Source organism: Sciurus vulgaris (assembly GCF_902686455.1).
Source record: "Sciurus vulgaris genome assembly, chromosome: 3".
NCBI classification, from domain to species: domain Eukaryota; kingdom Metazoa; phylum Chordata; class Mammalia; order Rodentia; family Sciuridae; genus Sciurus; species Sciurus vulgaris.
The window spans coordinates 186,856,399-186,880,441 of record NC_136463.1 but is presented as its reverse complement, the minus strand read 5'-3'; the positions used below and the strand labels follow the sequence as shown (position 1 = coordinate 186,880,441).

Below are 24,043 nucleotides of genomic sequence, written 5' to 3'. Positions count from 1 at the left end.
GTGCCAGTTGGGGTAGCCTCGAAGGACATGGAGCTTCGCTCGGGTGGTGTCGGGGAGAAGAGGTTAGTTCGTGACTGGCCCATCTCGTTACGTCTTACCCAGGCAGTAGGAAGACTGGACAAAAGCCAAACTTGTAACGGCTCAAAAGGGGGATGCTGGGTCATTTTTTAAGCTTGGACATAGTTCGCATTTCCCGTTCGGACCTAGTGCGGGCGTGGCCTCGGTGCGTGTTTTTATCTGTATCACAGTCAAGAGGCCGTGGTACCCAGGGGTTCAGGTTCAACAGGACACGACGGCCAGCGCGTGCCAGGCCGCAGGGTGCAGGCCGCTGCGGAGACGCCCGGCCCGGCTCGGCCGCCGCGCGGGGCTTCGGTTCTGGCGCACCCGGCGGCCAAGCCTCGGCCAGGAGCCCAGGCGGGCCCTGACGGTGCGCCGAAGCTCCGGAAAGTCCTCCGGACATCAGGGGTCACGCACTCCGGGAGGGACCGGCGTCCCCGACCGGGAGCTCAACACGCCCGAGGGAACAGGACACCCGCGCCAACGGGCCGGGCCGCCCTGGAGGAGCTCGGCCGGGCCCCCCTGGAGGAGCTCGGCCGGGCCCGCGTGCGCGTGCGCGTCGGGGACGCCCCGCCCCTTCGCCGCGGGGCCCCGCCCCGCCCCGCCCGCGCGCGGCACTCTGGGGCGGCCGGCCGCGCCGCGCGCCGATTGGTGGCGCCCCGCGCCGCCGCGGGGTGACTGACGGCGCCGCCGCCGCCGCCGCCGCCGCCCGGGTGTGGAGCGCGGCCGCTGCTCGGGCTGCGCGTCCGCCGCCGCCAGCCTCCGCCATGGACCTCTTCGGGGACCTACCCGAGCCCGAGCGCTCGCCGCGCCCGGCTGCCGGTAAGCGGCGCGGCGTGGCGCGGGAGGGCGGCGGCGGCCGAGGCGGGCTGCACGGCCTGCCCCGACTGCGGACCCCGCGGAGCGGCCGGCGCGCCTGCGCCATCTTCGCTGCGCAGGACGGACGGCGCCGCGGGCCCTGGTGGCGGAGGCCGCGCCTGCCCACCCGGCCTGCTGCCCCGGCGCGATGGCCGCGGCTGCCCCGGCCTGTGCGGCGCGGCGGACGCGCTCGCTGGAGCCGCAGCCCCCGCGGCCCGCACGTCCGGGCTGCGGGCGCGGAGGCCGCGCCATTGTTGTCCCGCGCCCGGGGACGCGGGTCCCGAGTCTCTCCGCCCAGCGCGGGTGCGGGGCCCGGCCTGCCGCCCTGCGTCAGGGGCCTCCGCGGAGCCCCGTGCCCCGGGGCTGCGTCCCGAGCGCGAATGGCGGCGGCCTCGGCGGGGTCGGCCCGGGCTTCCGGAGCGTGGCCCGTGCGGGCGGCGGCCGCGGAAGGCCCGCCCCGGCCTGGCCTGCCTCGCTCTGGACGCTGGCTGCGCCGCTTCTCCCACCACGTCCTGGTGACAGCGGTAGCTCAGTAGCCGTGGCCCGCGGCTGTGGACCTGGCCCAGCCGCTCGTCCACCCTGCGGCGGTGCCCGGGGGCAGAGCTGGCCCCGGGGGCAGGACGGAGCCCATTTCTCTCCGAACGGTTCGGACGGTCCGGTGGTGGGTGTGGCTGCAAAGCTCGACAGTTTGTCTCTTCTCCTTTCTGCCCGAATTAGTGTGGGTCTGCTCTCCGAGGAAGGCCCGTGATGTGACCCAAAACCCGACAACTGGCAGTCTTGGAAGTTGTCACCTAGCAGCCTGTTGCCAGATGCAGTGAGGAGGGCACATCCTGCCACCGTGCTTTCCAGGCCCAGCTGGCCGTGGCAGCGGCCGCCCCGGGGAGTGCAGCAGGGAGGTGCCCCCTTCCCGCCAGGACACCGACTAGTTTTACAGCTAGCTTCACAACCAGGGAGACATACTTCCAGAATTCGAAGATGGTAGGAAGCTGGGGGATAAGTTGTAAAGTGAGTGACAGAATTGGGACCCAGTTATCTTAATAGGCAGCTACAGGTTAAAAAAATGGTTTGAGAACAGAATCGGACTTCACATTCTTGGAGAAACACGTGGTTTTTTAAAATAAGTTGATTACAAACCACATTTTGTTCAGGCGATCATATTGACTGCCAACGTGGGTGAAGGATGAGGCTGAACTGCTCATGAGCTCACATCTGACGTGTGGCTGATGCAGGCAACTTGAAAGACCTGGTTATTTTCACAGTCTCAGAAGTAATTCTGAGAGGTATAACCAGACTGGTTCAGATCCCGCTCTTCACTTACTAACCCTGTGCTTTCTGTGACTGTTCTCACATCTCTACACGGGGAGTGACGGCTTCATCTGTCATCGTGTGGATGAAAGTGTGCCACCCCCCTTCTGTATATGTATATATATGTAGCTTTTGATGGACTTTGTTTATATGTAGTGCTGGGAATGGAACACAGGGCCTCACACATGCTAGGCAAGCACTGTACCACTGAGCCACAGCCCCAGTCCAGCAGTGACTGCTTCATCTGTCACTGTGGGTGAAAGTGTGTGGCACTTGTCCGGGGTGAAGCAGGGAGTGCTTTGCAGATGTTAGCCATTGTCACATGAGCTGTTAATCTCAGCTGCCTAAAGCGGGGGGAACAATCTTAAATGACTTGTAAAAGCACTAAGGGTCCGAAAGTAGAACATAACACACTGCTCAGGTCACACCAAGTGTGTTTTGTTCTTTTGATTTTGATTTTGTTTTCAGTATTGCTTCTGATGTTCCTATCTACAAAACTTAAGTTTTAATGATCTGGAAAAAGGGTAAAAAGACTGTGGTAAGTGTTTTCAGATAATGTACTAAATTAATAGTTTTCATCCCTGCTCTGAAAAGGTTTTGATTGCTCAGTAAATCAAGTTTTTAAAAACTTGATCTGTTACCTAAAGAAGGAGTTTATGTGAGACAGAAATGGAATTTTTCTGTGCCATACTTATAAAAATGTTGACTTAAAGTTGCTTTGGCATAACTCAGTTTCAGTTTTATAGGGAGAGGGGTTCACTTTGTTGTTACACCAGCAAGTTTAAAACTGAAGGTCAAGCCAGGGGTGTATCTCGGTAGAGCACATGTAGCCTGCTGAGGCTCTGGGCTCCATCCCCAGCACCAAAACAAAACTTAGGTCATCTGTGGAGGACTAAATATTTGCTTGGCAGACCATCTTAAAAATATTTCTTTAGGGGCTGGGGAGATAGCGCAGTTGGTAGAGTGCTTGCCTTGCACTCTACCTGGGTTCGATCCCCAGCACTGCAAAAAAAAAAAAAAATTTTTTTTCTTTAAAACAATTGGATATATATATTTATAAAATAAAGGTAAAGACATAAGAATAAAACCGACCAGTTGTAAAAACTTCAGGGAAAGCAAGAAAAAATTCAAGTTACAAAAAATTAAAAATGAATTTGACCATGTGAAGTTAAAATTTTGGCAGGACAGAAAATACCACAAAGGCAAAAGACAAACTTAAAAAAATATCTACAATGTACATTACAAAGTTAATGAACTTAATAAGCAAAAGGTTTAAGAATGAAAAAGAATTAAAGAAGAAAAAGCCCATTACAAAAATAGCCAGAGGACATGTCCTGTTCATAAAAGAGTGCTGCTTCTTCCCTGGGCCCTGAAGAAGGGGGAGATCATCAGACCTCTGATGCGGTATATCTCTGCACCACAGCCTGGCAAAGATTGGTAGCATTTGTGGAGGTGTTGGTAAATGGACTTTCTCATGGAAGTAGAAGTTACTGCAGCTTTTCAGGGACACATTTTGGTGTCTGTCAAGGTTAACTACCCAGCCAGGCATGATGGCACATTCTTATAATTTCAGTGACTCCGGAGGCTGAGGCAGAAGGATCACAAGTTTGAGACCAACTTCAGCAACTTAGACCTGTCTCAGAAATAAAAAGGGTCTGGGGATGTAGCTCAGTGGTGAGCACCCCTGGCTTCAATTCCCTGTTAACAAGATTTACTCACACCCTTTGACCAGCCGTTTACCAGATTAAATAAATTCATACGCATAAGATTGTCGAGAGGTTGTTTTTTTTTTTTTTTTTTTTTTTTTTTTCTTCCCTGCACTGAGAATTGAACCCAGTGCCTTTCACATGCTATGCAAGAACTCTGCCACTGAGTAACATCCCCAGCCTTATTTTAAAGTTTTTGAGACATGATCTCACCATTGTTCATACTGGCCTGAAACTTGTGATCCTCCTGCCTCAGCCTCCCAAGTAGTTGGGGCAGCAGGCCTGCATCATCATGCCTGGCACCGTTGTGGCGTTGGTTTGTCGTATGAAGAACTGGAAACTGCCTGAATGCAGGGAACACACCTGTATTGCTTTTTGTAGTTGGAAAGAAAATTCAGATATTAAAAAAAACAATTTAGGCAAACTTTCTAAAGACCTCTATCTTTTGATATATAGTGATCTTTGGCTAACAATATTATCAACACTAGAGCATTTTCCTCAGCAGTCATATAACTTCCAGTAGACTTAGCTTCAGGATGTAGGTAACAAAAAAATTAGGTGACATTAACTGTAATGAAAAACATGGATCAGTTTTGTTTCATTCTATTTTGGGTTGTTACATTTAGATCTGGGAGGTGCTCTTCCAAAGTTTTGGGACAAGGTCATGTTTTGTCCAGTGAGGGCATTTCCCAATTCTGTGTATCTAAAATAGAATGTAAGGTTTTGGTTAATCAGAAGTTCCCTTTATGTATCTGTAACCTACAGATTTTTTTTTCTTTCTTTTAAAGAATCCAGATGCAACTTCTGGTTTGATCATCTTTATTTTTTTGGTTCTGGGGGTTGAACCCAGGGGTGCTTAACCACTGAGCTACATCCCCAGCCCTTTTTTATATGTTATTTAGAGACTTTAGAGACGGGGGTCTCACCGAGTTACTTAGGAGCTCACTAGGTTGCTGAGGCTGGTTTTGAACTTGAAATCCTCCTGCCTCAGCCTCTGCTGGAATTACAAGCATGTAACACCGTGCCCGGCTGGTTTGATTATCTTGATGATACAAAAGATTGTAGAGCCTCACTCAGCATTATCATTTTGGATTGTTGCAGGAGTAAGATGAGAGGATCTTTGTACACTAGAAAGGTCCTGGCACGTAGCAGCATCTCATTAAGAACATGGGTTTGAGTCTCGCCCTCCCACCCCCTGTGGCTCACTGATCTCAGGCAGGTATTTGACCTCAGTTTTCTCATCAGTAAATAACAGTGCCTCTCTTATAAGACTGTTGTAAGACTAAATGAGTTATGATACTTGGAGACTTTAGTGCCATGCCTTACACAAAATAAGTGTATCATTTTTATAAGCCTTGCTCGGTTGGGGCACATAGATGTAAGGTGATCTCACTGTGTTAACTGAAGTATCTCTCATAATCTAGAATGAGAATTCTCTGAGGTTGGTGCTCAGTTTGGGGCGCTACCATGGTGTCAAAACCCAAGGAGGGGGAGGGCCCAGGACATCACTAAGCTGGAGGTTATTCTGTGAGGAATTTGAAAAAAAAATTCTTGCATCTGTACTGAACACGTATAGACTCTGATCACTCTTCCCTAAACAAGACAACTATTTGCCTAGCTGTTAGACGGTATTGGGTATTGCAGGTATCCTGAGGTGATTGCAGTAAGCAGGAAGGTGCCCAGAGGCCCCGCGCAGACACGGTGCCTGTTACGTCAGGGACTCGAGCATCTGCAGCTGGTCCTGCAGCCAGTGACCCAGCTGCCAGCGACCCTGGACTCCTTCCTTCCTCCTCATGTCACTTGTGAGAAAATGAAAGTATTTGCGACTTTTCAGTTTTTTTTGAGGGTATTCCTGAGGGATTAGGGTAACGTTTTTTTCCATTTACAAGGAGTATAAAGCAAGAGAATTACTTTTTGTTAACACAGGGATTTCTTAATGTACTCAGATACTTACAAGCTAAATACCCCTCTGATTTTCCTTCCTTGGAGCTTAGAGAAATTTAATTTTAATTTTTGCTTTTAAAAGAAGAGAAGTGGGCTGGGGATATAGCTCAGTTGTTAGAGTGCTGGCCTTGGAAATACAAGGCCCTGGGTTCAATCCCCAGCACTGCAAAAAAAAAAAAAAAGGAGAATTGAAACTGATTTCTATTTGGAGGCAAAAAAGACATTATGGATGGGTTTTTAAATGAGCCTGTTTTTGTACTTCATCTCTGAAGATCAAGAAGCCAGACAAACCCTATGTGTTTAGTCAGTGTCTCAAACTTCATAGGAGGTCAATGTGCTATGTATTAGACCCCTCTTATCCAGGGTTGTGTTCCAAGAGCCCCTGTAGATGCTTGAAACCTCAGGGGGTCCTGAATCTGTATATTTTTCCCTAAAAATACGTACCTATGATATAGTTGAATTTATAAGTTAAGCACAGTAAGAGATTAACAACAACTAATAATAAAATAGAACAGTTATAACACCATATCGTAATAAAAGGTTCTGCTTTGGGGACATTATTAAGTAAAATAAGGCTTACTTGAACACAAGCAGTGTGATACTGCAGCAGTTATTTGATAACCAGGATTACTATGTGACAGTTGCCCCTAAGTAACTCACAGGCAGGTAGCATATAGACCATGGATACACTGGATAGAGGGATGAGTCCTAACCCTGGTGGGAAGGAGCAGGGTGGCATAAGGTGTCATTGTTCTTCTCAGAAGTGTGCACAATCGAAAACAAATTGATTTCTTCTATACTTTTTCATTTAATCTCTATAGACTGTGTTTGACCTCAGTTAACTGGAAGGTGGAACTGAGGTTGGGGGGACTACTCTCCCTCCATCTTGTTTCCCCCCACGTTTTCATGTACCAGTTCGTGTATGTAATAGTTTAAACAGAATTTTGGAGAAGAGCTGGAGAGTGAGGAGTGGTAGTGAACTTTTATGTTGGCAGGAATAACGGGGCATGAAAATTTAAGCATACTGTTGGAGTGTAAATCTTCAGAGTTCAGATAAAACATTTCTCTGGCTTTCTCCTGATGCCAGTTTGTCTTCCACTGTCTGAAATGTCTTGTATTCTCCATAAATGTTTATTGACTTGGGAACTGTGTTGGGGCTGGCCCCAAGTTGCAGGGATTTTCTTCTGTTGCAGTCTTACTCGGATAAGGTTATTGATACATGGAGCTTTTGAAGGCTCCCTCCGTTTCTGAAGTTCTGTCTCGAGGTACTAAAGTATTGTTTTGGTCTAAAACCAGTTTTTTCCTTCCCAGGATTCTTCTTTAAAGAAGGCATTTTAAGTGTTTGCTGCTTTTAAAAATGAAATTATCAGGAGAGAAACCCTTGTTTTCTTCAAATACCTACTGACCTTAAAGTGCCCATTAGGGCATCATCCATTGCTTTTATGTTGACTGTAACTGCTGGAAACAAAGCTTCAAATTATTAAACAGCTGTCCAGGAAGTATTTTTTAAGTTTTATCAAACAGGAAGGAGGAAATATGAACTTGTCTCAAAGCAGGGGAGAGCACACTGCCTTCCCCTTTGGAAGTCCATCCTGGATGACCATCATCTGCTCTAAACAGGTGTTCTGTGTTTCAGGGAAGGAAGCTCAGAAAGGATCCCAGCTCTTTGAGGACCTCCCTCCGGCCAGCAGTACTGACTCAGGTACAGTCTTCAGGCTCTCCCAGGTGTGTGTCAACGTCTCTACTCATCCTGGGATTGTAGTTGTCTCAATCTTTTTCCCTTTCCCCCATTTTCAACACACAGATGTTTTAGGTGTTGGACTGTCTTAAGTTTTGAATCCATGGCATCAGGTAAGGCAGAAAAATCTGCTAGTCACTAGCCCTGAGAAGTACTGCATAAAAATGTCAAGCAGTTTCCTCTGGGTCATTTGAGTGCTTATTTCACTAGCTAAAATAAAGTTCAACTTGTTAAGGCAGAATCTTTATTTCCTTTGAAATGATAGGACTTGAAAATAGGTTCAAGGTGTTACTTGTTGCAGTGAGTTGCCACTGGATTGACACGAAAGCTCTGAGTTTATTTCAGTGACCTACGTAATGTCCTGGTGGGATGGATTCTGAAATTCAAGCCCTGTCCTCCTTTGTGAGCTCACTGAGTGTTCTGCTGTGTTTCAGGACCTGGGGGACCTTTGCTCTTTGATGATCTCCCACCTGCTGGCAGTGGCGAGTCAGGTAAGGGTGGTGAAACCTGTTTGCAGGTGCTGGTGGATGTCCTGCGTAGGATTGAGTGGGGTTTCGGGTGGTGTGGGTCGCATTGCGGCACCAGGTGTGTTGGGTGCACAGGCACCCTCACGTGGAAGCAGAGACTAGGTACTTCAGGGCTGCATCACTGTGGGGCTAACTTCTTAGGGTTCAGCCTGCTGGAGCTAACTTAGAGTTCAGCAATTTACACTGAACTTGGATGTTAACCTTTTACCAATTTCTCGTGTCTGTTGCTGTGGTTTGCCTTGTGTCCCCGACAGACCTGCAGGCATGGGGCCTGGCAGCGCTGTCTCCACATGCTCCTGCCCATGTTTCTTTTGTGTCCCTGCTAAATAGAAGGGCAGAGTGGAGCAATTCCATCATGTGGTCACCACCACAGACTCGCTACTCTGCTTCTGCAGAACCCCCAGTTGGGGCTGCTCAGGTGGGTTGTGGGATGAGGGCACAGGGCCCTGTTCCTTGGGCAGTTACCTCCTGGTGAGCTTGCCTTGTGTTGTCAGTGGAACACTTGCTACTTTTCCATATGACTTTTGTTTTGTTGGTTTTGGTACTAAAATCATGAAACCAGTGGGTTCAATCTAGACAGTGTACTCCCTACATTTTAGGAAAAGTATTACAGTGTTCTTACATAAGAATTTTCAAATTTTCAGGACTGTAGACCAGTACCAGTGCATGCTTATAGTATTTAGCCTGAAAGCTCCCGATAATGACAATACTCTTAGCTATAATAAAGTTAATATGTGAAACAAGACTATAGATTCTGTAAAAGAAAGGAAGAGTCGACTTAGCTGTCTTTTAGTTGTCCATAGTGCAAAGACAACTAGTAAGTGAGTCAAAGACAGTAAGTTAGTAGGTAAATAAACTACTACTACATTTAAACACCACTATTAACAAGTCTGATTTTTTTGGAGAGAGAATTTTGCATCCAATATTTTGATTTTTTTTTTTTTTGCGGTGCTGGGGATCGAACCCAGGGTGTTGTGCTTGCAAGGCAAGCACTCTACCAACTAAGCTATCTCCCCAGCCCCAATATTTTGATTTCTTGAGAAGACCACACATTCTTCTCAAGCAGGCAAGAACCATTTATGAAAATTGACCACGTACTAAGCCATAAAATATGTCCCAATAAAGGATCGATTTCTTTTTCTTTTTTGTGCCAGGGATGGAACCTGGGGCCTCACACATGCTAGGCAAGCTGCACAGAGCTACAGCCCCAGCTCTTTTTAAATTTTATTTTGACACAAGGTCTCACTAAAGTTGCTGAAGCTGGCCTCAAACTTGTGATCCTTCTGCCTCAGCCTGAGTAGCTGAGTAATCCCCTGAGTAGCTGGAATTATAGGTGTACACCACCGCACCCAGCTAAGAATCTTTTTCCTCAGCATTCAACTATCTGGTAAGGAGTTTGCTGAATAAATGGCTGCGTACTTTTATACCTAAAGGCAGACCATTTACTTGGACAGCATTTGCATTGTTGGACATTTGGTGTTGCAGGTACCCTGACAGATGGTTCATGTACCTTGTCCCCCTTAATTTTCAAACAGCCCTTTGAAGGAACAGAGTTCTTTAACCTTGTGGTGGATGAGGAAACTGAGGCTAAAGGTTAAGTACTTAGCTCAAGGCACAAGTCTCTGAACCCAGGTGTCCCTCATTCGCAGCACACGAGCACTGCGGGGGCCATTAGGTATAGCTTTGAGTGCAGGTCCATCCCTCTCAAGTGGGAAGGTAGCCTTTTACCTCACAGTGAGGATGTAGCAGTGTGTTCACAGGTTTTGGAAGGTCCCCTTTTATCAGTAAGGGTCTGTAGATGTAAAACATGAATATGCTGCAGGCCAAGAACACGGGCGTTTGTACTACCGAGAAGTCTGGTGTGCAGCCTCTTTTGGGGCCTAGATGCTGCTTGTTGTTCTCCTTGGAGGTCCACAGCCCAGCTCCTCCTGGTGCTGGGCTTAACTACTCCTGCCAGTCTTTGCTTGAAAGGTCATTCTGTCTCTAGGGTGGTGTGGAGCCTCGTCTGCTGGTGACTTCTGATGGTCTACAGCTGTGTTTCTGTCTGGCTTTTGCTTTATTTCCAGGTTCTCTTGCCACATCTATTTCCCAGACTATAAAGAATGAAGGAAAAGGAGCAAAGAGGAAAACCTCCGAGGAGGAGAAGAATGGCAATGAAGAGCTTGTGGAAAAGAAAGTTTGTAAAGGTTTTCAGACAGTTTGAAAACAAATGTATTAGACTTCATCTTTTAAACTAGCCCAGAGCAAAACCAGTCTCGGCTTTCTAGTTAGAATACTTCCTTATACCCGTGCACTGGAGTGGAGAGGGCTCCCCTCTGTGGACAGCTCCCGGGAGGACCTTTGCTTTTTCTCCTGGGACCCTGCCCTAGATGGGACAGGAACCACATTTGTCCTCAGAAGTGAAGAACTCGTGGTTCTGTTAGCCTTCTGCTGTGTGTGGTTAGTTTGTTGGCCACCAGGCTCCTTCTGACCCCCGTCTTTGTTTATAGCTGTTAGTGCTGACTAATGGGAAGTAGTGTGGGCTTTCATTTCCTGTCCTACTCTGCCCTTGGCAAGAATGTCCTCAGTCAGAGCTGTGGGAGCGCATGCGGAAGCTCATAAGGGGCTGCTGTGAGCACGGCCTCCGCTCAGCCCAAAGCTTCCCAGTGCTGGTTTTGTTAGTTACCTGGCTCCAAGATGGCACACGGTGAGCTTAAACCAGCCTAGCCTTTAAGGTAACCAGATTTGGTGCCTACAGAAGCCTTCTTCCTCCTTAGTGTCCTCTTTGAAGCAAAACAGCTATCTTACCATTCATTGGCATTCTTCCCCAGCCTCGCTTGGAAGAGCATATTTTCAAGGTCTCTTAACAGGGCATGTGGTGTGTACGCTAGTTTCTCTAGAGTTTCCTGTGTCCCCATTGAGTTATCAGAAGACTGGGTTTACGTGGGATCCTTCCCTGGGCTGGGCCTGCCTTTGCAACCTATTAGCTGTACTTCCCCCTGACCTGCTGCTGCTCTCTCTCCGGCCTCCGTAGGTGGAGCGCGTCTGTGCTCAACGGCCGTCCTCTCCTGTCCCTGCCCCGCGTGCAGCCTCTTAGCCTAGCCTGGCCAACAGTGCTCTGGTTGTGGTTAAGACTCACAGCAGGGGAGCAGTCTTGAGGGACATCGTTGACTCGTTTGTGTCTTTAGGGATTGCTGAGTGAAGTAGCCGAGGCTCCTCTCATTGCTCTGGGACGGGGGCTTGCAGAGGGCAGGGCACAGTTTTGTATTGGCTTTTTGTTCTCTTCCCCAGCCTCTTCGGTGATCTTTGGTCTGAAAGGCTATGTGGCTGAGCGGAAGGGTGAGAGGGAGGAGATGCAGGACGCGCACGTCATCCTGAACGACATCACCGAGGAGTGCCGACCCCCGTCTTCCCTCATGTGAGTGCCGTGCTCCCGCAGGCTGCTCGTACCAAGCTCTCCTCTCCTCTCCTGCCTGGCATGTGGGCTCTGTCCGGTTTCTTTCTGACATGCAGGATGAGTTGCTTGCTTCCACATCGGTGCTTCCTAGCTGGGCTTGTTTTTTGTCCCCGGGGGCTTTTGCCAGTGCCTGGGGACATTTTTCTTGTCAGGGTTAGAGGAGATGGTTGCTAGTGGCCTCTGGGGAGTAGAGTCCAGGATGCTGATGAGCATCTTAAAGGCACAGTCCGGCCCCCAAGTGCCCAGGCTGAAACATCAGCAGGGCTGCCACCGAGTGCCACAAAGTGGGACGTGACTCAAACGCCCTGGACTTCAGGTTTGTCACTATCACCAGGGGGTGAGCAGAGTTGGGAGCCGCTGGTTAAAGTTTGAATAGGATCAGAGAGAGGCAGAACAGATAAGCAGGACCCAGAAAGACCAAAGTGGCTTTGAGAAGAAAGACAGCGAGACTTTCCTGCAGCTGCGAAACTGAAGCGAAGCCTTCTGATGCTCAGGCACAGAGAAAAAGCAACCAGAAGGTGGACGTACGGGGCCGTAACAAACGTCACTGCCTGTGTGGTGGCACGTACTGTGTGCTTTGGGACACAACTGCACGTGTTACACATGTGATTTCCATAGTCCAGAACTACATGATGGGCGCACTTCTTAGACACCAGTTGGCCATTAACACCCAGTGTGCCCAGGCCTTGGTCCAGAGCTGAGGCCCGGTGGTGAGGATGAGGGAACCTCTGCTGCCAGGTGCGCTGTCACGGGCCCAGGCTGGGTGCATGCTCGCTGCTGCTCCCATCTTGGGAGTGCTCAGGACTCCTTCCCCAGGAAGGAAGACCTTGGCGAGCAGTCTGACGGGCTGCTAGCTCTGCCAGCAGAGAACGCCAGCTGTGTGGCAGCAGCCCTGAGCTACAACCCGACAAGGCTTGTTTCTCGTGGCGCGTGGCTCATGTCCCTGAACAGAAGCAGGACCCGAGACGTGTGGAGGAGAGTGGCTCCTGGGGCAGCCAGCATTTCTCATGGGCACTGTTCTCTCCGACAGTTTTCTAGATTCCTTCTATTCTTCATATGTGGGGTTTTGGTAAACCTTGGGGAGTAGGAATAATACTAGTAAGATAGGCTTTTAAAGTTAAATATTAGAACTTCTTTTACAGTAGTTCTGGAATTTCTCTCAGCTCACCTAGACCCGCACTGGGATGGAGCTCAGGGGTGCGCTACCACGGAGCTACATCCCCAGCCCTTTTTATTTTTGTTTGGAGATAGTGTCTTGCTAAGTTGCCCAGACTGGCCTCACAACCTGGCTCTTCCCAGCTCTTAAAGATATTTTTAACTCTAGGATCAGTGGATCAGTAGCAATTTGTGTGATGTTTAAAACCAAGCCAGGGGTTGGGGATGTGGCTCAGTGGTAGAGTGTGTGCCGAGCACGTGCGTGGCCCTGGGTTTGATGCCTAGCACCACAGAAAACGAAAAGAGAAAGAAAACCTAGCCCAACTTAAGTAGGAAAGAAGTTCTGAGTTTAATTTCATTGTCAGTTTAATTTCTTCAGTGAGCAGATCTTGATTTTTTGAAACTGTGGGTTTTCATGAGTTTTACGTACATGCTTGTCTTTGGTACCATTTCACCTCGTTCCCACTGGTAGTGCCGTGACTTCCTTTGTCCTAGCGCTCCCTGAGACATGATGTGAGGTTTCACTGAGGAGGTGCAGGCTTTGCAGTGAGAACGCCATTGTTCTCAATTTGTTCTTCCAGCACTCGGGTTTCATATTTTGCTGTTTTTGATGGGCATGGAGGAATTCGAGCCTCAAAATTTGCTGCGCAGAATTTGCATCAGAACTTAATCAGGAAATTTCCTAAAGGTGAGACTGAAAACTAAATCCGTGTTCATTTTGGTTTTGCTGTCTGGATAACTGGCTTAGTTGGTGTGCTGTTTTTTTTGGCACAAAGTGATTGACGACTCTGAAAATTAAGAGTGGGTGGGACTGAGGCCACCTGCGGGGCACTTGTGCTGCGTAGTCTAGAACTTTGGGTGTTGAGTGTCTCACTGGCCTTCAGCTGGGGAGGACATCAGTTGATGTGCACAGAACAGGAAGCGAGGGTGAGCAGAGGAAAGACGGTCTTCCTGCCTTGAGCGGTTCTTGCTTTCTTGGGCCATCTGTAACAGGAGATGTGATCAGTGTGGAGAAGACCGTGAAGAGGTGCCTTCTGGACACTTTCAAGCATACCGACGAGGAGTTCCTTAAGCAGGCTTCGAGCCAGTAAGTATGACTCCATGCAGAAGGTGGGCACGCTGTCTCCCGAGAGTGCTCCAGATCTTCCGACACAGGTTAGTACTAGCACTTGTGTCGAAAAAGCGCCCAGCACAAGTGAGCCTTAAACCATTAGAAACCCTGAAACAGAAGAAGAGCAAGTGCATCAGTTGGCTTTGCACCCCAAAATGGAATGCCTGACACAGGCTCCTTGTGAGGGAGAGAGAGTTTTCTTCTAGCTCATATCTGGACTTCAAGTCCAAGACAGTGGCCCCCATTGTTTTGGGCCTCTGGCCAGAGCAGCACATCATGGTGGAAACACGTCAGAGTGAATGCTGACATCCTACATCAGAAAGCAAGGAGGGGAGCAGCAGCAGGTCCCACGGCCCCTGCAGGGCACGTGCGACAGTTCCCTCAGGGAACTTCAGCAGCATGCTGGCCCGTCTTGTGAAGAGCAGTGTCCCCCGTGGTGCCACCCTGGTCAGTCATGCCTTTAACCTGTGGGCATATGGGAGACACCACCCCTGTCGGAAGCAGGTAGTGAGTGTCTTGGAAGTGGTCATCTTAGTCTGAGTGACTTCTCAGGCTGCTCTGGGCTTGGTCTGCAGGTGCTTGCCTGTGGCGTTGATGACATTTCTGACGTTGTTTCTCCAGGAAGCCTGCCTGGAAGGACGGGTCCACTGCCACGTGTGTCCTGGCTGTAGACAACACCTTGTACATCGCCAACCTCGGAGACAGTCGGGTATGTGGCTGTGACCACCCACATCTTATGGGGAGCGCTTAGCAAGCGTTGGCTGAGTGAGGTTCAAGTGGCAGTGGCTGGGATGAACCTTCTGGGGGAGCTGCAGCAGCCAGCTTAGCACATGTGCCTCCTGGGAGGGGACCAGCAGCTGAAGTGGAGGCAGCCTGACGTCTGGGAAAGCTTGTGCCCCACAGCAGCTCTGCTTTGACACCGTTTTTTCCTCCTTCCCTCCCACTTCCCGTGGGCGTGTGTGCATACCCTGTGATACCGTGGTTCAGAATTTCTTCTGTTAGTAAATTCTTCAATATTTCTCTGACCTCAGATGATAATGAACAAAAAGTATTAACTCCTGTGTCTCTCAAAGTCCTTGTGGTTTCTGAATAACGAAGTTGTAGCTAAAGAAGTACCAGGTGAGACCCTGCTCGGCCACCAAGCCCAGTCCACCTGGCAAAGGGAGAAAGCCAGTGAGGTGCCAGTTGTGGGAATGGACGCAGAGTTCTGGGGGCTGGCTGCGGTCCCTCCCTGCGCCATTAGGGTCCTGTATTTAGTTTCTTTTTTGCAATACTGGGGATTGAACCCAGGGCCTGGCTTGTAGTAGGCAAGCCCTCTAACAATTAGCTACACACCTCTATGAGATGCTCACAAGAGTCGCCCAGGCTGGCCTTAAACTTGGGATTCCCTGCCTCTTCCTTCCAAGTCACTGGGATCACAGGCAGCTGGCCTGTCTTTGGTGTCGTTGCCACTTTCCCAGCAGCCTGTGCACTCCTTCAAGTGTCAGAGTGACCCTGCCACACTCAGGCAGCCTCCTCAGACCCCTCGGCCCTGGCATCTCTGGGCTGGTTGTTTATCACTGGGTGCAGTAGGGGATGTGGTAGCCCTACCGGGTGGGGTGTATTCCTGTGCCCCTTTGCTGGACTGGCTCTAGGGTGCATGTGTTTGGATCAAGTGACTCCAAATAACAAGGAAAAGCCACCAAAAAAAATATTTTGAGCTGGACACGGTGGCACACACCTGTCATCCCAGCAGCTCAGGAGGCTGAAGCAGGAGGATCACAAGTTCAAGGCCAGCCTCAGTAACTTAGCAAGACCCTGTCTCAAAAAATGAAATAACAATGACTGGGGGTGTGACTTAGTGGTTAAGTTCCCCTGGGTTCAATGGTACCAAAAAAAAATTCAGTTCAAATCCTAGCTCTGGTACCTGGGCTTCAAGCCTCAGCAGTGCCTCTGTAACACTGAAGCAGGAGAACGGAACACGGGCGCAGAACGCATGCTCTGCCGTTGCCTTCTGCAGACCGCGGCTGTGTCTGTGGGCTTTGTTCTGTCGAGGGCCTGCCTGCCTCCCTGTGGCAAGTGTCCAGCTATGGTCGTCCAGGAAAGTTGCATCAGAGCTGAAGCCGAAGCTGGAGGCTGCTCACCCTGACTGCACTGCGTCACACTTGAAGATGCTGCTGGTGTGGGGCAGGGTCAGTTTGTGACAAGTGAAGGAACACGGGCTGGCTGGGAAACTGGCAGTGCAAGCGAACATGGCCAGGTGTGGTGGCATCTCCCAGGAGTCCCAGGCACTTGGGAGGTTGAAGCAGGGGCATCACAAGTGTGAGGCCGACCTGGGCAACTTGGTGAAACTCCATCTCAAAATAAAAAAATAAAGACCAGGCTTGGGGATGTGGCTCAGTGGTGCGGTGCCCTGGGTTCAGTCTGCAGTTCCATGACTTCTCTTTGACAGTTCGTGGATGCTTGATTCTCTGAACTTCTGTCTTTCACAGGTAGTTGACTTGAAATGCCTTTTTTGACTTTCCTGTTCAGCTGGTAACTAGATTCTCTCACAATCTCCATCTCCCCAGGCAATTCTGTGTCGCTATAACGAGGAAAGTCAAAGACATGCAGCCTTAAGCCTCAGCAAAGAGCATAACCCAACCCAGTATGAAGAGCGGATGAGAATACAGAAGGCGGGCGGCAACGTCAGGTAACCAGGAACTAGGGAGAGCAGGCCACTTGCTGCACAAGGGCCGCCAGGCCTTGGCGGGAGACATTCCAGGTCACAGTCTCCACCGTGACAAGACCCTGTCTCGGGCTGCCCCTGGGGAACGTGTAGATGACTGTGTGGGATTTCACGTGTCCAGGTGGAAGTATAGTGTACACGAGAAACACGCCTCCCTACACTCCCGAGAGACAGTGATGCTCATCATCTGCAGCAATTTCGCTGTGCCTGGGAAGTATTTTTTAAATATGGTCATTTGTTATATTGAGTAAATCAACAGTTTTAGGTGAGTTCTCCAGAGAGAAAATCTAAGGTGGTTAAGACAGGACAGATTCCCAAGCCACAGCCCGTGGTAAGGAGCACCTGTAGTCCCAGCTACCTGGGAAGCTGAGGCAGGATTGTTCTAAGTTCAGGAGGTTGAGACCAACCTGGGTAACATAGTGTGACCCTTCTCAAAAAAAAAAAAAAAAAAACCGACTTTCTTCACAGAGTACTAACTGTTTCTGGGTTGCTGGGAACAGCTTCCCAGGAACAAGTACCGCGTGTTGCCTGGCTCTGTCTTCAGCAGTTCTGTTTGAACCTGAGTCACTGAAGACCATGTGTCTGCTGGTTCTCATTGCCATCTTCTCCAGGAGGCCAGAAGAGGACTTTAGTCTGTACTGTACCTTTAAATGCTAAGAGAGTACCATTTAAAGGACCCTGTGTTGTGCGTTTGGCCAGAAGTGTCTCCTGGTCCACCTGCAGACTAGAGGTGGACCGTCACGCTGGGTGGTCTGTCAGCAGAGGGCTGCAGCAGTTTTTTCTCCCTGTTCGCTTGGGGAGCCGGCCTGCCCCAGGCAAGTTCACCAGGGCTGCAGCCCCTCGGGAGGGGGTTGGAGCTCTTGCAGTTTGTTCCGTCTCCTGGGCTTGTAAGAGGGTTTGGCCATAGTCTCTCTGATCTTCAGGAGCCACGAGGGGCCACAGTCCTGGTTTTAGACCTTGAGCAGCGCTGTCCGCGTGAGTGATGGTTGCCACCATCACTGCTGTGGAAGCGGAGCCTGAGGAGAGTGTCATCGTCCCCTCCTCTGCCCTTTTGGATAACGTTTAAATTCTTCCTTTTTCTAGCTTCTGTCAAAGATTTTGGTATTAACAGTCCCGTGGCAGAACATAAAAGTGTGATGAGGAGCTTTCTCTTTCCTGCCCCATTTAACGCAGGACAGATGTTTGACACCATAGCCGCACATTTGACAGCATGGGCTTGAGTGAACCCATTTCAGAGAAGTGGGGTGAGAGGCCAGGCATGGCGGTGGAACCCTGCTGTGACTGCCTGCCACCCACCCCGCGTTCCCTGGATTCAGCAGTTAGCACTTCGTTGTGTCTGTGCGCCAGGCTCACCTGTTAGAAAGACAGTTGTAGACATGGTGGTTGGACACCCTGACCCTGAAGTGTATGTCTCAGCGTGTGGACACTCTGGACGGAATCCCTGGCCATCTCACACCTAAGGCAGCAGCACTGCCTGCGGTCTTCCACCTCCTTAAGTCCTCTCTGTCTGCAGGCCTCCCTGGGTGTCCTGCCTGCCTCGGCTTCCTTCTGGGCCTTGGACCACGCTGCTCCAGGACAGCAGCTGGGTGGGGTCACCAGTGTTCTGACTGTTCGTTCTGTGTTTGTGTCATTTCTAGATGTTTTTTTGTGAATTGGGAGATGGATACAGAGCTTTTAGATTGGAATTGAGTGTTTTTAGCCAAAGTGTCTTGTGGGGGTGCTGTGTGTACGACGGCCCTGTGCTTCACTGGCACCTGCTGTTCTTCAGTGAGGCTGTGTCCCGCACCTGGCCTCAGGCTGACAGCCAGCTAGAAGCTCCAGGTTCCCTTCATGAGCAGCAGGTTGGGGGTGCAGTTCTGCGTCCTGTGGGCCTTTCAGTTTTAACTGCCCAGGAATCCCTGCGCGAGTGTTTCATTAGGGTGGCATCCGTGACCCTGTCCTGCGACTCTCCCTGTGTAAGGAAAGAGGTCATACGGTGTCTTCATAAGAGTGGAGTACAAGAAAGAAAGACATTACAGTCCATGGCAAAAAGTGGACTGAGGGTTTAATTTTGTCCTCGTCAGCAGTTTTCAGGGTGCGACGTGGCTGTAGTGCAGCGGGCATCCTGCTGCCACCCTGCCTCTCTCACCTCCTCGCCCTGCGGGTGGCTGGGTGCTGGCATGTCGTCAGCTCCATGTGTCCGGTGGCGCTCTCTCCCGCTCCTCTGACCGGCACTGCCTGGAAGCTCCTTCAGGGCCTCCATGACCTCCTCACACCTTCACCTAGTCTTTGAAGAACCAAGGTCCACATTGCTGTTGGTTTCACTCGGTCTTGAGTCTGTCCAAGGACTGGCGAGCTAGGAAGCAACACGTTTAAAATTATAAGCTTAGGTTGCCGTTTCTTACTTAAATGTGACAGATGGGCTTTTCTCTTCTTTAATTTAATATTTGCAGCTTTTTAAATCTTGGTTCCTAATATTAGTATATTTATTTGTCAAAATAACTTGAAAGTCATAGTATTGGAAGTTACCGGTGCTATGAAGTTTCAGTGCCCCTGCTGTTCTCTTATCCTTGGAATGAACTTGACTGCATAGGAGCTGTCAGAGCACAGTGTGCAAAACGAATCATCGTTCACTGTGGCTTTGTTATTACTTCAGTTATGATGATCATTAGTTTCTGTTTCTTTTTAATTTGGGGGCCTTTCCCCCTTATCAGTGGAAAATTGGAACCTCTCTGCTGCTGGTGGCGGGGCGTGTGTGGTGCTGAGGGTGGGATTGGCCTCTGGTGCATGCACGGCAGGCAGCTCCACCAGTGAGTGACCCCCTGACCCAGGAGCGCACAGTGTGCAGCCACTGGAAGGCAGTTGGCAGGTCCTCAGGAATTAGACTTACTGTGGTTCCAGCAACTCCACATCCTGGTATGTACCCCAGAGAATTAGAAGCAACATGTTGAAAATTATAAGCTTAGATTGCTGTTTCTTCCCAAACGTAGTAGGATGGACTGTGTTCACAGCATCGCTCACAGTGTGAAGGAGAGCAGTCCACGTGTCCGTGGCAGATGAACAAATAAGCCAAACACAGTGCACAGGAGCAGCACGGCCAGACCTGAGACTGTGGTGCTTAGCGAAGCAGGCTGGGCCTGGGGCAGACCCTGTGGTTCCACTCAGGTGCCTGGACCTTGAGGGCAGTGTGAGGACCCTTCTGCCAGACTGCCCTGGGAAGTGGTCAGGGCGGTCAGGCTCTTGTGAGCTACTTTACCACAGTAAGAAAAAAGAAATTCCGGGCTGGGGAGATGGCTTGGTCGGCAGAGTGCTTGCCTTGCAAGCACAAGGCCCTGGGTTCGATCCCCAGCACTGCCAAAAAAAAAAGAAAAGAAAAAAGAAATCCTCACTTCCTGATTCACAGTCTGTATTGAGCAAAAAGGATGTCACACTTGGATCTCTGTCCCCTTCACCCTGTTTCCCATTTTTTTCTGGTGTTTACTACAGAAGTAAGCAAACCTGCACCTGTGTTCTTAGTCTTCCTACTTCTCACACTGAAGGTAGCTGCTATGCAGCAGGGACTCTCTGAGAAAGTGAAGGCAGGTGTTTTCATCTCACAAGGAAGGCGTCTGGACAGGTGAGGAGAAGCATTTAGATTGAAATCGTCAGTACCATGTGCCCAGAATTGGGTCAAGTTCTGGTCTTTTGTAACTAAAGAAACAGTGTTGGAGCCAGGTGTGGTGGTGTACTCCTGTGATCCCAGTGACTCCGGAGGCCGAGGCAAGAGGATCCCAAGTTCAGGTCCAGCCTGTGCAACTTAGTGAGACTGGAAAAGAATTGAGAAATAGGCCTTGAGTGGAAACTTCAGTGGTCTCACCTGGTTTTGGATGCCTGCCATTCTCTGGGTGGTGAGGCAGTGCAGCGGCCATCCTGTGCTCTGCACACGGCATGGCAGATAGGCTGCATTGAGACTGCGTTTGTGTCCATGCTTGCACGCATGCAGAGGAACTTTACCACAGTAAGAGAGTTCTAAAGCCCACAAGGAGTAGAATTCTCCTAAAGAAAGAACTGGAACAGTTCCAGCAGGCTTAGCGGAGATCCAAGGGCCGTTGAGCAGCCTTCCCCCAACAGGAAAAGGCTTCTCTGGTTGATTGGTAGATGGGAAACAAATGAAGCTACCTAAAGCAAAAGTTGGAAGTGTGTGAGGGCAGGAGACAGGTCTTAGGAAAGGTCTTCTAAGGGGGGTTGGCACAGGGACAGGCCTGATGGTAGCAGGGAGCCTTGAAGTCCTGGAGGGAGAATGAATTTTGAGCAGCTCATCAGGAGGACCTGCTGCAAAACTTAAGCCAAGGGTGTGAGTCTCCCGGTGCACAGCGTCACCTAGGCCTATGATCTCCTGTGGAGTGGCCTGGTGCTCGCGTGCAGGGTATTGCAGTGGGTGCTGGCCTGCCGTGCTCCTACTAGTGTTTCCTGGGATGCACAGGCTCCTCCTGGACCCACAGCTCATCTGTCACTCTCTGCTGTAGCTCCAGCAGTTCTGGAGTGCAAAACTTGAGCTGCGGGAAGGAGGGGCGACTTCTGCAGGCTCCGTCTTCCTTAGATGGGGCTTCAGGTGTTGTGCACTGAGCTGGGCTACACCAGAAGCTGGCCGAGGACCCTGCATGCAGAGGTCATCGCACAGGATGGGTTTGTGACAGGCAGGGCCACACCAGGCACCTTGTCACTTGGTCACAGAAGCACTTTGCTGGCCTCGCATAGTTCTTGAACTTTGAGGTGCCTCCTGAGCTGGGGCCCTTCACTCCATCTGCGCGCTCAGCTGTGGGTCCTGTCCACTCTGTTCCACGGCTCTTTGTTTCTTTGTATCCCAGGAGATCGCCAGCAGAAGTCTCAGCTTTGTTGTGGATGACTGGGCAGTGAGCCCCCTGGGCAGGTGTGACGGGACACAGAGGGCCAGGGCCAGGCTGAGTTCTGTCTCCAGAACGGTCGCTGAGCCCAGGAGGACTTTCCCGTGTTCACGTGCACAGCTTCTCCAGAGCTCCTTCAGGACGGGGAGGCCTGGCACTGGGGTGTTGGTTGCTGTGGAGCCCTCGAGGGTCGGGCTGGCAGCGCCACAGTGCTGCAGGGGTCTGGTCTGGCATCAGCTTGGGACACAGGTGTCAACGACCCAGAGATCTGCATGCTGAGAGATCGAGAAGAGTTGGTACTGCAGTGCGGATCCCACAGTCTGCAGCTTTCCCTTCTGTATGCTGCTTGTAGGATCGATTTGAAGGTGGGATCTGAAATGTCTCCCTTGTTTCAGGGATGGGCGTGTCTTGGGTGTGCTGGAGGTGTCCCGCTCCATTGGGGATGGGCAGTACAAGCGCTGTGGGGTCACATCTGTGCCTGATATCAGACGCTGCCAGTTGACCCCCAACGACAGGTAAATCATCCTGCAGGCACACGTGGCTCAGCGGCTTTCTCCCCAGGCTCCTTCCAGTCTTCTCTAGCCTTTGTTGGGAGCAGGGTGTGTGGCGGGTGGCAAAGGCTTAGACGCTGCTAGGCCTAAAGAGAAATGGGATGTGCTTCTGCTCTCTGAGGGTCCACAGCAGGCAGGAAGCACTCGTGGGCGTGGGCAGTTGTGCCGGTGTGCCACGCGCGTGTGGGGTGCTTTGGGAGGCTTCGGCAGTGGGGGCGGGAGAGAAGGGCATGCGAGTAGCCAGGCAGGTGCCTGTCATGGTAGTGGGGGATTTGGAGGAGAGGAGGGACGGGAAAGAAAGTGGTGCAGAGGGTTCTGGGGACAGACTGCCCAGGGCCCTCAGTGCTGCTGAGATATTTGAATTTTAGTTCATAGTTGGTGCAAAATCATGGGAGGTTTTTAAGCAAAACCAGGATAGATTCACAAACACCGATTTAGGCATCCCTCCTTCCAGGGTCTGCAGACAAGACCGGTGTCCCCTTAGGGGAACCTCTCAAGTAGTTGGCAGAGATTGGATTCCAGAGCCAGGTGTGGGGAGGGGGCTGCTATAAGTCATAGCAGGAAGGAATGAAGAGAAGCCCGGGAAAATGGGACCCCTAAGACTGAGCCTGTAGCAGGAGCCGAGGAAAAGGGGCCACTGCAACCCAGCAGTCTTGGTAGACGCAGCCGGAGTCCTGCCCCGGCTGCGGAGGGAGAGCCCGCCCTGTGCCTCGTCCCGCCTGCATGCACTCCACCACGCGGCCTCTTCCGTTGCCCAGCCTGCCTTGGCGTGCCGTGCTGAGGCCACAGTAGGCCTCAGGTGTGTTTCCACAGCCCCTCCTCCTGAGCCCTGCTTTGCTGTCACAGCTTCCCTCCGTCACAGGTGTGCATGGGCAAGGGTTCCGGGTCTGACTCGCAGGACACTGGAAGGTGTCTGTGAATGCCTGGTTGGAGGAGGAAAGCAGACCTGGGCAGGGCGGCAGGAGGGAGAGGTGGCGACTAGGCACCAGGAGAGTGAGGACTGCCTTGCGGAGCCCACGGGAGCTCAGGCTGCCCTTGAGGAGGGGGTCCTGAAAGGGGGAACATGCTGTTTTCAAACCAAAACAGTGGGGTTGCCACCGCTGGGGTCTTGGACCTTCAAGTGTGCAGCTCGTACCCAGGATGTCCCCCCAGGTCTGAGCGCTTCCTCGGCTTCATGTACTTGGTTAATCCCCCTGTGTGCACCTCACACCTGGTGCTGTTAACGACTGTGCTTCTGCAGAAGAGGGCCCCTAGCTAGGGTGTCAGGCACAGGTGGAGAACGGCAGTGCCACTTTTGAGGTACCGCGTCCACCTCCAGCTGTTGCTAAGTATTTGGCTGCTAAGACCCATTTATATTTCTTCCTGGCATTGTAGGTTCATTTTACTGGCCTGTGATGGGCTCTTCAAGGTCTTTACCCCAGAAGAAGCTGTGAACTTCATCTTGTCCTGCCTGGAGGTGAGCAGTTTCACAAGGGTGTGCCAGCTGTCCCAGCTGCACCTCCATTTCTAGAGAGGCCGGTCCCAAGACCCCACATTTGTGTCAAGGGCAGCCCTGTGTTCCTTACTCAGCATGCACTCTGCCTGGGGGACTTGCTGGTCACTTTGTCCTGCACCCTGATCAGCACAGAGCAGTTCTCAGGATGGTGACAGGGAGCAGGTAGAGCCCCTGCTCACCCAGGCTCCTTTCTCACCTGGTAGGATGAGAAGATCCAGACCCGGGAGGGGAAGCCTGCCGTAGATGCCCGCTACGAAGCTGCCTGCAACAGGCTGGCCAACAAGGCCGTGCAGCGGGGCTCGGCGGACAACGTCACCGTGATGGTGGTGCGGATAGGGCACTGAGGGCTGCTTGCAGGGGTCAGCTGACAAGTTCATGTGTGTGTGCACATTCGTGTGTTCTGTGTACTCTGTGGGACTCCATGGTTGTAAATAAAGGTTCCTTTTTTTTTTTTTTCCTAGTCTTATGAGTCCTCTTACTGCACATCAGGCTGCCGTGCTTGCCTGGAGTGCGTGCACTCTGCATCTTTCACTGTCTGGCCGTTGTGGGCACCCGGGCTGGCTCACCAAGACCACACGCTGCTGGCTGTGT

General features: G+C 51.1%; 1 protein-coding gene across 3 annotated transcripts; it reads left to right on the top strand.

Annotated features, from left to right (window-relative positions):
• Positions 1–727: 727 nt before the first annotated feature.
• On the top strand, positions 728–23,912 carry ILKAP (ILK associated serine/threonine phosphatase). 3 transcript variants are annotated; one of them, XM_079133945.1, is made up of 12 exons: positions 728–879; positions 7,507–7,572; positions 8,043–8,099; positions 10,202–10,321; positions 11,406–11,532; positions 13,308–13,414; positions 13,720–13,813; positions 14,459–14,546; positions 16,387–16,508; positions 21,802–21,921; positions 23,332–23,413; positions 23,656–23,912. In XM_079133945.1, exons 1-12 carry the CDS (start codon positions 825–827, stop codon positions 23,794–23,796), a joined length of 1,179 nt encoding a protein of 392 aa, XP_078990071.1. In that variant the 5' UTR covers positions 728–824; the 3' UTR covers positions 23,797–23,912. The 3 variants fall into 3 exon arrangements, with proteins under 3 accessions (XP_078990071.1, XP_078990072.1, XP_078990073.1); XM_079133946.1 differs by lacking the exon at positions 728–879 and adding an exon at positions 7,675–7,721; XM_079133947.1 differs by lacking the exons at positions 728–879; positions 7,507–7,572; positions 8,043–8,099 and having other exon boundaries at positions 10,202–10,311.
• The last annotated feature ends 131 nt before the right edge of the window (positions 23,913–24,043 follow it).